Below are 13,165 nucleotides of genomic sequence, written 5' to 3'. Positions count from 1 at the left end.
TTAAATATAAACATATATTTATCTAAACTCTTTCTAGATATAATTTTTTAAATATTTTTTATAATTAAAAATAGTTTAAAAATTCACAATTTTTAGATTTTCAAAATTTTAATTTTATTTGGTGAGAAATTTGCAAATTTATAAATTTTTTAAATAATACAAATTGATTTTTTTTATTTTTGTTTTTCTTTTTATATGAGAGTAGGAATAAAAGTTACACGGTTTGAACTCATATTAAATTAGTGTTTGATTACCATTTTTCATACAAATCAAGACGATTTTAATGTTTATTAAACTTAGTAAAATATAATATTCTATAATTTTTCTTAATTCATGAGTTCTCCCAAATTTTTAGTGTGTTTTTAAAACTCACGTAAAATTTAATATTTGTGTTTTTGGTTGGTAGGCATATAATATTCTTGTCTTTTTTGCCAACTGCTTGTTTTTTTTTTTTCCCTTATTTATGCATTACATCGTTTAAAAAACAAGCAAACAAAAATTTCTAGATAAAAAAATCTAAAATCTATAGTTTTTCTTTTATCAAAAACTCCGAACATATATTATTTAGGAATATTTTAATTTCTTTGTATAAAATTTAGAAAAATAATTACATGTAGTAAAATTTAAATTACAAATATCACGTTTTAACTTTACTATTTTAACAAAAACTACATTTGGTCATTAAATTTTTTTCCTTATAAATATGTTACATAAAATTTGCATCCACAGTATAGATATAGCATAACGTAGTTAGAATAATTGTATTTATACCATTTACAAAAAATCACAAATGAAATTAAAATTTTTTCATATATTTGTACATTATATTGAAAAATTAAAAGAATAGTTATTGATGGAGTATTAATTCGATTAGCATGAATATTATTTCCAACATAGGAAGATGTGAGTTCGAGTGCGATGAACGGTATTATCCTCTTATAAATAGGTTGCAGAGTGACTTTGGTATGCTAAAAAGAATAAATATAATTAGAATTTATAATGAGATTATTAAAAAAATAGTTAAAATATGTTGAATATTAGAATTTAAATTTACGAAGAATACATGGATCTATGACATATTTTAACCAAAAATAATTTATGACACATGGATGAATGAATTAAAATATTCATAAAAATAAATACGATTTGAATATGTGTTGATATTTTTTCAGGTTTAAATAAAATGTTATAGATTTTATATAAAAATATAAAAAAATATTTATTATTTTATAGAAAAAGAATTTTAATCTTTGAAATTAAATTAGTGTTGGGATTATCCTGCAACCAAAGGGCCCATTTGAAAAGTAACAACATACAAACAAAGTACAAAGCAACAAATATTTACCCACCATTTTCAATTTAATAATAAAAGAATATAAAAAATTATCATCCTATTCAAAAACCAGAGGTTTTTAGTAGGTTTAGTAGTACTCACTGAAATTGAATGGAGTTTTGTCACTTTTGTCATCCCTAATTGAAAAAAAATTTACAAATTATACAAAGCAGCAGCAGCCATTGAAAAGAGCAAAAAGAAAAAAAAAGAAAACCTCTACTCTCTGGTTTTTGCTTGAAGTGGTGATTGTCTGTGGTAACTATTGAGGACTGATACTAATGGCGGCTTTCTCAGCCACGATCTCTGATTCTTCACGCTTTCTTTCATCTACCTCATTGCCTAAACGGAAGATCTCTGCTCCTTCTCAATGTCGTTCCTTTTCGCTTTCAAAGCCTTTTCCACTTTCCCGGTTATTATCGTTTTTATCGGCTTTGTTTTTGTATTTAGTTGTTGCGGTAATCTCTGTTTAATTTCTGTTTGATTCTGAGGGAATGATGGTTAATATTTGGATAAATGAATAGATCTAACGCGTTATTTGTTTGTTTATTGTTTTTCTGCCATTTTTAAGCTCGTTTGAAGTGTTTTATTTTGTTTTTTCAGTGTTTTTTTTTGTTTCGTGAAGGTAGAACCAATTTGGTTTTTGTTTCGATTATGCTTAGAGAGATGTGCTAGCTTAGATTTCGAGGAGATTGGAATTGGATTGCGGTTGTGTACTAGTGCTTAGATTGCTGTGCTCCTAAATTTTGACTTAATTTGTTTATTATTTTAGAGCCAAAAAGCAAAGGGAAAAAAGAAGTGTTGATTGTAGGTTTTTTGTCTAATTTTTATGTATAACAAAAATGCTTTAGTTCATAAGATTTTGCTCTTGTTTCTGAGCAAGTCTTAATGTCTTAAAGCTTCTTGTATATGTAACATTGGTTTGTTATTTGTTAATGCGTTAGTGTTAGAGAAAATTCCACCTTGACTCGTTGATTATTTAAATTAGCAATGCTTTAGTGTTTGAGCAAATTCTACCTTGATTCGTGACTAATTTTTGTGCCTATTGCCTTGGTTTAGAGTCTACCTTATGCTTTGGACAACTTTGGTGCAAGTCCTGGTGATATAGGCCTAGGATATTGGTGAGCTGAATGCTCAAATATGTCTCCATACAACCAATTCAAACAACATAGGCCTAGGCTAATGGCTTTTTGGAAATTTGGACCCCTGTTGTCTTTCTCACGAAGATAGCAATTTAAACTCTTAAGTAGCTCAATGGATGAAGGGTCTGGGTAATTTTTGTGGGGTTGCCATCAAATAACCTGTCCTTTGATATTCTAGTTGGCTTTTCTGTTATTTCGTTTTAATAAAGCACTAAAGGGTTTCTCTTGTTATCTATGTTCCAGATCAAATATCGGTTCTCAGTTGGGAGGAAGGAAGTCACTGAATATCTTTGTCCAGGCTTCTGTATCAGGTTTGTTTTACATGTTATAGTCCTCTTTCATGTTTTTAATAACAAATTTTGGATTTATCTTCACATCTTTACTCTTGAAGTTTGTTTCATTGTTCTCTCTTGTACCTATCGTCGATGGTTATGCAATTTATATAAGATGATCATCTATGGATTGTATTTGTTGTGTAATGTAATTTATTTTTATGTATATGTAAATGGTTATTGAATCTCCTCTTTCATTGATTTAGGAGCTAGGCTTTACTAAAATAATCTCAATGGTAATTAGTTAATTAGTACCACAGACATGATTTTACAGTGTTGACCATTGAACTTTTTTTTTTTTTACCTTGATCAACCTTGGTAATGCATTTACATTTACTAGGTATAATTTCCTTTAGAGAGAGACCTGGATCTAATTTTGGTTACAAAATGTAAAGAGTACAAAGAAGATAAAAGAAAAAGAAGGAAACGATGATGGTTTGATTAGTTTTTTAATTAATTTTTGTAATATTGTTGCCATATCAGCTCAAATTTTCTCTCATCAACACCTTAATAATTAAAACACATAAGCTGAATCTGTGGTTTTAGATTGACACTGTATGCAATTTTTTTCAATTCATCTGCAATTAAATGTTCTGAGACTACATTTCAGAAATGAAGCTACATGGACTGATTTTAATATATTTTTTGAGCTAGCACAATGGCTAATTCTTGATTTCAACCAATAGAAAATATCTGCAACGAATTAACATTGTAATTTATATTGGCCTGATATACATGATTAGGTGCATTATATATTAGCTTAATCAAATAGTTTGTAGGTTATTTAGTTCTGGTTATTGACATTTAAAAGTTACATCTTATTTTCCCTCACTTACAGATATCTCAGTGGAGAAATCGATGGATAAAGTGCATCTTCCCAAGGGAGACATGTGGGCCGTCCATAAGTTTGGTGGCACTTGTGTTGGGACCTCCCAGAGGATCAAGAATGTTGCAGATATAATTATTAGTGATGATTCAGAAAGAAAGTTGGTAGTGGTTTCGGCCATGTCTAAGGTGACAGATATGATGTATGACCTTATCAACAAGGCACAATCTCGAGATGATTCCTACATCTCTGCATTGGACGCTGTCTTAGAAAAACATAATTCCACAGCACTTGATTTGCTTGAAGGAGATGATCTTGCTAGTTTCTTATCTCAACTGCATCATGATGTTAGTAACCTCAAAGCGATGCTACGTGCAATATATATAGGTAGTAGAGCTCTTTCTCTCTCCCGATCTCAACTAGCAACATTCCTGAGTTTAATTAGTCAAATAATTGTGTTAAGTTCATTTTCAAGTTTGGGTTCTGGATCTTCATTGTTGTTTAATTACTTTTATTCAAGTTTTCCATTACTATAGTTTGGCCTTTTGACAGGCTTGTGGTATTTTGTTTGCTTCTCCTTTTATAGTATGATTAATACTTCTAAAGGGGTATTTCATGCTATGTAAACTTACATGCTTATCTTTTCCTTCTTTTCAGCTGGTCATGTCACGGAATCTTTCTCAGACTTTGTTGTTGGGCATGGGGAGTTATGGTCTGCTCAAATGTTATCTTATGTTGTTAGAAAGGTATGTGGTTTTTTTGCTAATTATACCTTTTGGTGACATTATCTGATGAATTATGAAATGAATTTTGGTGCAGAATGGGCTAGATTGCAAATGGATGGATACAAGGGAGATCCTTATTGTAAACCCCACTAGCTCAAATCAGGTCGATCCTGATTTCTTGGAATCAGAAAAAAGACTTGAAAAATGGTTTTCACAGAATCCATCTGAGATAATAATTGCCACTGGTTTCATTGCCAGTACACCTCAGAATATTCCTACGACTTTAAAGAGGGATGGAAGTGACTTCTCTGCTGCCATAATGGGCGCTCTATTTAGAGCTCGCCAAGTTACAATATGGACAGATGTTGATGGTGTGTATAGCGCAGACCCTCGAAAAGGTTGGCTCTTGGCCCTTCATCTGCATTCAGTCTCATTAACACTCATCTTTTGGCATTGTCTATAGAGAATGGTTTAGTGCTTATTTGTTTTGATATGGTTTGCTGTCTGTGATTTCTTTTATTTCCTACTCAAAAAAAAAACTTTAAATCTAAAATCTATAATAGAAGGTGCTTGAGGTGCCAAGCATTGTTGTGTCAGTAACACTTTTCTTTTTAGTTTTTTTGGTAATTTTGTTTCATTTTTTTCCCTTAAAAAATATAAAACACCTCAATATTCAGAACACATTCGCATCAGTTCTTGTAACCCTGCTTGTACACTTGTCTCAAGCAACAATACTTTCTTCATTTCTTTTTCCTTTCATAAATTCCGAGGTTCCAACCACAGCTTCTATTTCCTTATTTTCTCTGCTAAAGTCCCCTAAAATTTTGGGTCCTGTCCGCAAGACAAACCACAGCACCTGTATTTCTTTCATCTAAAATTTTATAAAATATTGATTTAGACTTTAAGGAAAGAGGTTAGATGTGTTCCCAAATTAATGCTGTCAATGATTCCTTATATTTAATTTTCCCTTTAATGATGATATCGTTGTGAGTTTTGACTTTAATGATAATGAATAACTTTTCTCTTGCAGTTAGTGAAGCTGTGATATTAACAAAATTGTCTTATCAAGAGGCATGGGAAATGGTAGGCTCCATGGCTCCTTCTATACCTGTTGAAGTTTCTCAACTTTCTAGATATATTTCTAAGATAAGTTAATGTAATCATGCAGTCATATTTTGGGGCAAATGTTTTGCATCCTCGCACCATTATACCTGTGATGCGATATGATATTCCAATTGTAATAAGGAATATTTTCAATCTTTCTGCTCCTGGAACAACAATCTGCCGTTCGGCAAGTGCAGATGTAGATGGTCAGAACCTAGATTCTCCAGTCAAGGGGTTTGCAACTATTGATAATCTGGCACTAGTAAATGTTGAAGGGTATGTTCTCTCATATGATTTTCTGCATATATTTGGTTATGTTTTGCTGTACTATTTCATCTTCATCATATTTATGCTGCACCTGTGATTTTCTTTTGGTAGAACTGGAATGGCTGGTGTTCCTGGTACAGCTAGTGCCATTTTTAGTGCCGTGAAGGATGTGGGAGCTAATGTTATTATGATTTCCCAGGTGCCTACACTACATTCTCTTATCCCAGCTATTCTTGATATGCATGGGATGCTTATTTCTTGATATTGGTGCAGGCTAGTAGTGAGCATTCTGTCTGCTTTGCTGTGCCTGAGAAGGAGGTAAAAGCTGTTGCTGACGCTTTGCAGTCTAGATTCCGCCAAGCTTTGGATGCTGGACGTCTTTCACAGGTGCTTTTGTCAGTTTAAACATGCATATGGACTTGCTTATCAGAAAAGCATAATTGATGCTGTGGAAATGCAATAAATCTAGAGGGGAAATGAAAGACAGAAGCAAAAGGGAGATTTTGACAAAGAACTAGGGCAGAAAACTGGAAAATATCAACGGAGAGAAATCTCAATATTCAATATCACAATATCTCGAATATTAGTCATCCAAATTCTAGTTAAAACTAAAGTAACATAGGTATTTATAACTAAATTTGGAACCCTGATAAAATGCAAATATCAGATATGACTCCAAAACCTTAAAGACTTGGGGGATACCGTGAAATACTAATATATATTAAATACCAAATGTTCTAAAATATTGATAAAAGTTACAATTAAACCCATAAAATATAATAAGAAATAAAGTCTTAGAAAATTTGTTCTCTCAACTAGCATATCTACATCTACCGTCTACAGCAGACCATTGTTATTTTGGTTTGTTTGAGCTGTTACACTTTTAATGATTCAAGAAAACTCTGATTTCCTAGCTTTCATTTGGGTTTATCTAGGTCTTGGGACTCTGGCATTATAATTTGAATAATGGAAACTAAATTTATACTAGTTCAAAACTCACTTTGTAGGTTGAATTCAGAGCATGCATAGCATGCATACCAATAAGTGTATTTGACATCTTAATACTACTAATATAAGCTATCTTCGTCTTGGGACTCTGGTGCTATAATTTGAATATTGGAAACTAAATTTATACTAGTTTAAAGCTCACTTTGTAGGTTGAATTCAGAGCATACATACCAATAAGTGTATTTGAAATCTTAACTAATATAAGCTATCTCCGTGTTTGCTATTCTGGACATTATCTAGCATGTTGCAGCATCAGGATCAATTATACGTTGTTAACCTGTGTATCAATATTGTCCTCATGGGTTAAATTCTATTTACTATCTCAATTCAAAATCTGTTATCGGCTGCTTTTTTTTATATGGAGGAGAATCTTAATATTTATTTTGTGGTTATGGTGTTCATATTCAGTTACATTTATGCTACATTAGCATGGTCCTATTTGTTTTCTCAGGTTGCGGTCATTCCTAACTGTAGCATATTAGCAGCAGTTGGCCAGAAAATGGCTAGCACTCCTGGAGTCAGTGCTACTCTTTTCAATGCTCTGGCAAAGGTAGAAGGTTCCATATATGCCCTTTCAGACAAATATTTTGCTTTTTGCTATGTTTATATGACATTCGTGTTGGCACTTACTATTTCCCCTTTTTTCCATCTCATAATACAGGCTAATATTAACATTCGTGCTATAGCCCAAGGTTGTTCTGAGTACAATATCACAGTGGTTCTCAAGCGTGAAGATTGTATACGGGCTTTAAGAGCTGTGCATTCAAGGTTTTATCTTTCAAGGACGACCATAGCAATGGGGATCATTGGACCTGGATTGATTGGTGCGACATTACTCGACCAGTTGAGGGATCAGGTGTAGTATCAGAGGAAGTATTATTTGTTTATTGTTTTTTCCTCTGTTGCTAACAAATAATTTATTATTTATTTGGACATGGAATAATTTATTTTATTACTTTTTTCTCTTCTATAAACACATTGCATGCGTAAATTAAAAGTTGCAGTAAGATGTGCAACTCATTTATTCTACTTGATAACCATATTATTTCACATTTTTTCTATAGAGGTTAATCTTTGTGTTTAACCTCTGCAAATATTATTGTGATTGATCTTACATTTTGTAAAATAGGGATGTAATTGAGTTGAGTCAGTCACAAGTTACTCAACTCACTTGCCAGTTACTCTTACTTGAGTTGGCTTTCTATCAGCAGTGAGTTACTGGAGTAGCTTGCATATAAAGTGTAGCTTGAGTATGAGAAATGAAATGCAATCAAGCCTTAGGCAAGTTTGTAGTTTGTCTATTTTCATATACATCCATGTAAAAGTGGGCATTCCTTGAACAGCAAAATTCAGTCATTTTTTACCTAGGCAGCCGTGGGTATGCTCTGGTGACAGCAGTATTGATTAAGGATGAAATGTTGCTCATTTCTGATCTAATTGAACCTGAATGAATGTTTGAATTGCTTTTTGCAGGCAGCAGTCCTCAAGGAAGAATTTAACATTGATTTGCGTGTTATGGGGATTACTGGTTCGAGGACAATGCTTTTAAGTGAAGTGTAAGTCTTGAGCATTCACAGAAATAGTCCTATGTTCAGATATGTTTTTAAAATCTTATTTAAGAAGAAATCATCTTGTTTGCTCTTGTTATGGGATAAAATTTAAAAATATTTAGAACTGCTATAACCATTGTATAAAGCTTATGGGTACTGTGTTCTTTCTGTTCTTAGTTTTAGTTTGAAATAAACTAATTCCACTAAACGTTCTGGAATTGTCTCTTTTCCATTGATTTGAAGAATATCAAATTATTGATGGAAATAAATTCAACAAAAATATGGTTTTCATTTGTTTTTTGAAAAACATTCTTTGGTGTGATTTGGGTATTGCATTGAAGTAGAAATAATTTCTTCAGATCAAATGCTAAATTTTAAAGAGCCCATGTCTTATTAATTTGCACTATGATGAGCCTGTATGCCACCTTTGACCTATAATTGCTGGTTTGGCTTGTGAAGGATATAATTGGGTTTGTCTTTAAGTATTTCTTGTGAATATGGAGAGAGTTCTTGGAAGCTTAGAGAAAGCCTAAAATTAAGCATTTAATTTGACGTGTGTGCTCTATTGTTTAAAGTTTCTATTGCTTTAGTGTGACTTTCAAGGTGATCTATTTCTTTCTTCTTGCCTTATTAATTTTATTAGTTTAATTAATACATTTCACCTTTCTGTCTTCTTGCCTTCCCTCTTTCTGTTGCATCTTTTTTTTTTTGAATTTTTTAATTCTGTCATTTGTATCACAAACCATATTATACCTCCTTTTACATGTATGCAAAATTATGAATTTACCGTGTCATAGTTAATGGCCCTTGTGTTGATTTTCTGTTTTTGTGATTTCTCATTTATACTTTCTTTTTTCTTTTCTTTCAATCTTGTGTTTTACAGCAATAATCTCCCATCATTGTAATTGTAATTTAGATGTATTTCCACTGTGTTTTCTCCTTCAATTTGACTGTTGGCATGTGTTGATGAACTTTTTTTATAATTTAGAAGTATTTGTTTTATCTTATCTTGCCTTTGATTGCATGTTTTTTTGTTCTGAATTATGTTCCTATGATTGACTCATCCATCTGTTATAGTGGTCTCGACTTGTCAAGATGGAGAGAACTTCTGAAGCAGAAAGGACAAGTTGCTGATTTAGAAAAATTTACTCAACACGTGCATGGAAATCATTTTATTCCAAATACTGTTTTGGTAGATTGTACGGCGGACTCTAGTGTTGCAAGCTGTTACCATGACTGGTTGCGTAAAGGGATTCATGTGATCACTCCAAACAAAAAGGCCAATTCAGGACCACTTGATAAGGTAATATCAATTTTGGCTACTAGAACTTGTAAGAGTTCAATCTTGATTTTTTCATTGTTATCTTAAATATATAGATCACTGCTATCTTCCATTAATTCATTAGTGGCTTATCCTCACTGAAAGGTTATTTGGATGACTTTATGTGTTGGTATTGAATTTCGTTTCTAATGTTACACTAAAAACGGTTGTCTTAGTGATTTAGCTTTGTGCAATTTGTTTTTGCTGAAACTTTGTGATTGCATCTCTGATTACTTCTCTATTTACATTTTGTTTTACTGGATTTGTCTCTCTGCTTTGTTGATATGCTCTTTGTGTGAAACGCAGTACCTAAAGTTGAGAGCTCTTCAACGGCAATCCTACACACATTACTTCTATGAAGCAACTGTAGGAGCAGGTCTTCCGATTATTAGCACTTTACGGGGCCTCCTTGAAACTGGGGACAGAATATTGCGCATTGAGGGCATTTTTAGGCGAGTCATGTTTTCTGTTAAAATTAAAATTTAGTCTCCTAATGTACATTGTTTGACATGCTTTAATATTATTAACTGCAGTGGCACTTTGAGCTATATTTTCAACAACTTCACCGGTACTAGAACCTTTAGTGAGGTGGTGGCAGAGGCAAAAGTAGCAGGTTTTACTGAACCAGATCCTAGGGATGATCTTTCTGGAACTGATGTTGCAAGAAAGGTAAGTGGTCACTTTTTCTTTTGTTCCTTTAGTTAAATAAGTAAGTTAAGGCTGTATTATTTGTCTGCATGTTGGCACTTACCAAATTGTGTCGTAGAGGTGGCAATTGGAAGGGTAGGACTATATGGGGTCAAGTAAAATTGGGGTTATTTTGAGTTTCAATCACTTTACACTCTGGTCATTTCGGTTCAGGTTCAGATTGTTGGCTTTTAAAGTCCAGTCAGGTTAGATGTGGGGGGTCATTCAGATCTTGTCTGGTTTTATCATCCCAAATTAAGTTACGGACAAATGTTAATTGGTGGTATGCTTCCAGTTTCGATATCATAGATAATCCAGAAAAAAGAATCATTGGATTATATAAAATGACTGAAAAAGTCATTTATGAATTTTCGTTGATTGGGTAATTGATATCAATCTTTATTACACTAGTTACTAATTATATAATGGTTAAAATATGTCATCAGTCCCTGTACTTTTCTTACATTTGAAATTTAGTCCCTATACATTTATTTTTAGGAATTTAGTCCTACTTTCCAATTTTCAAAATTCAAGTCCAATTGTTAACACTGTTAAAATTTATCGTTAAATTTGTTGATGTGACATTTTGAAATAAAAAATTCTCACTTGGTGGGCCATGTAACTAAAAAAATAATGTTGTAATGTACCTGAATTTAACAAAATAATTTTAGCAGTATTAATAATTGGGCTTGAGTTTTGAAATCTGAGAAGTAGAGGGATTGAATTTCTAGAAATAAAAGTACATGAACTAAATTCTAAATTTATGAAGAGTACAAGGACTAATGTTATATTTTAACCTTCTATAATTTACCACTTAATAGCTAGATTCATCATGACTTAGGGAATGTTAGAAGTGGTGTTGTTAATTAACTTCTCGAATGCTAGTATTCTTTCGAGAGTTTTTTTTAAAAAATGCCACTTGAATATAGGTATAAAAAATTGTTCGTTATAAATTAAATTAAAGCTATGCTTTTTGTGTACAAAAAAATACATAATTATTGTAATACAAGAGTGACAAAAGATTTAAAAAAAAAAATTAACAGACTAATAATAGTATCATTTCTTTTTTTCATTTTCTAGTTGCTCCTGCTTTATGCTCCCTGCAATCAGATGAGATTCAGGTCATATATCTATTTGCATTTTGTAGGTCATAATTCTTGCCAGAGAATCTGGCTTGAAGTTGGAACTTTCTGATATACCTGTTCAAACTCTGGTTCCGGAACCACTACGTGTAAGGGTTATTTTTGTGTTATGGAATTACTATGCTTGGGAAAGGAAACGATTTCGTTTTCGAAAAGACGTGACACTTTTATTTGCCTTTGCAGGCGACTGCATCTGCTGAAGAGTTTATGAAGCAATTACCTGAGTTTGACAAAGACTTGGCTAAGGAGAGACAGGATGCTGAGGAATCAGGGGAAGTGAGTATTCGGTTTTTGTTCCTTCTTTTTTCCTTATTTCTGCTTGTATATTAAAACTAAAACAAACTCTAAAACTGTACCCATAATTGCCGATAAAACTCAAAAAACAATAGTAAGGCATGCTTTGAGATGTGCCTTAATGCAAGGTGACAAGGAATTTGTATTCTAAATAGGTGCTGCCGTGCCATTGCCTTGAGGGTAATATCTTTTTTTATTTTCAAAGTTAATCAAATATTGCATGTGTACGAAAGAATTGCTTCTTTGAGTCAGATTGCATATTGTCCCCTCTACTCAAAAAAATAAGCAAATTAATCTCTGTACGTTAGATCAAAGAGCAAAGTGGTCATTCTATTAAAAATTTCATCTCTTTTTACGGTTAAAAATTGGCTTCTATATGGTAGCATGGCGTACATGTAACATGCCACGTGTCATTGTATGATTATTCCGTCAGTCATGCCAGTTTTTAACATTACAAATAGATGAAAATTTTAATAGAAAGGATTAAATTGCTTTTTGATCTAATGTATAGAGATTAATTTGTGCATTTTTTAAGTAGAGGGGAGAAAATGTGATTTTGACTCCAATTATGGGAGCCTCTATGGTACTTCTACTGCAAAACGGGGGTGAAAGCGAATGTAGTGAGGTACAAAAGCAATTAATTTTATGTTTCAACGATCACCTTTCTTAAAATTTGTTTTGAAATTTCTTCAAGGTTGATATTGACTTCTGTTATGGTCGCGTTTACTTGCGTGCGTGTAATGTTGAAATACCTCTGTAGGTTTTGATTCGAATCATTCTTTGGCAGGTCCTAAGATATGTCGGTGTAGTGGATGCCATTAACCAAAAGGGAGTTGTGGAGCTGCGAAGATACAGCAAAAGTCACCCATTTGCTCAACTCTCGGGATCTGACAACATCATAGCTTTCACAACTACGAGGTACAAGGAGCAGCCACTGATAGTCCGTGGTCCAGGTGCTGGTGCTCAAGTAACAGCCGGTGGAATATTCAGTGACATTTTGCGGCTTGCTTCATACCTCGGGGCTCCATCTTAGGCAACATCAAACACTCCGGTTTTGGGCACTCTTTGGTCTTTCGGACTCGAATCGAGTGCTGTATTAGTGTTTATACTCTAGTTTTACATATCTTGAAAAGCTTTAAGTTTTCTTTTTTATTTCAGGGATTTGTGGACTAAAATAGTGATTAGATTAGTCCAAGCAATGATGCTTTTCTTCTAATCAAAGGAAGTCACCCATGTTTATAAAGAATGAAACAGGTCCTTCGAATTATGGAATGGAAATACAATTAAGTTAGGGATCATATCAGATTCGATTATGGTTCCATCAACGTATTTATTACAATAATTTTTCAGATCAATCAAATAATAATTTTGATTTAATATGTAATGTGTTGATCAAATTTTGATTTACTGTAATTTTTTATGCCTACTTGATATTAT

General features: G+C 32.6%; 1 protein-coding gene across 1 annotated transcript; it reads left to right on the top strand.

Moving 5' to 3' along the window:
* Positions 1-1,343: 1,343 nt before the first annotated feature.
* On the top strand, positions 1,344-13,026 carry LOC107928365 (bifunctional aspartokinase/homoserine dehydrogenase 2, chloroplastic). The gene is made up of 18 exons (XM_016859573.2): positions 1,344-1,742; positions 2,716-2,783; positions 3,643-4,017; positions 4,288-4,376; positions 4,450-4,753; positions 5,386-5,438; positions 5,524-5,735; positions 5,838-5,925; positions 6,000-6,113; positions 7,186-7,284; positions 7,396-7,590; positions 8,208-8,290; positions 9,362-9,587; positions 9,912-10,057; positions 10,139-10,274; positions 11,440-11,523; positions 11,618-11,710; positions 12,516-13,026. Exons 1-18 carry the CDS (start codon positions 1,612-1,614, stop codon positions 12,759-12,761), a joined length of 2,742 nt encoding a protein of 913 aa, XP_016715062.2. The 5' UTR covers positions 1,344-1,611; the 3' UTR covers positions 12,762-13,026.
* Positions 13,027-13,165: the final 139 nt, after the last annotated feature.

The sequence above is a fragment of the Gossypium hirsutum genome, chromosome D08, assembly GCF_007990345.1.
Source record: "Gossypium hirsutum isolate 1008001.06 chromosome D08, Gossypium_hirsutum_v2.1, whole genome shotgun sequence".
Taxonomy (NCBI): domain Eukaryota; kingdom Viridiplantae; phylum Streptophyta; class Magnoliopsida; order Malvales; family Malvaceae; genus Gossypium; species Gossypium hirsutum.
Note: the sequence above shows the minus strand (reverse complement) of the source record. Positions and strands in the feature narration are given on the sequence as shown.

Bases quoted from the DNA above. Each gene is read 5' to 3' on its own strand.
- LOC107928365 (XM_016859573.2), top strand. From the start codon at position 1,612: ATGGCGGCTTTCTCAGCCACGATCTCTGATTCTTCACGCTTTCTTTCA. The intron at 1,743-2,715 runs GTTATTATCGTT...TCTATGTTCCAG, and splicing joins AAGCCTTTTCCACTTTCCCG to ATCAAATATCGGTTCTCAGT. The intron at 5,736-5,837 runs GTATGTTCTCTC...TTCTTTTGGTAG, and splicing joins GCACTAGTAAATGTTGAAGG to AACTGGAATGGCTGGTGTTC.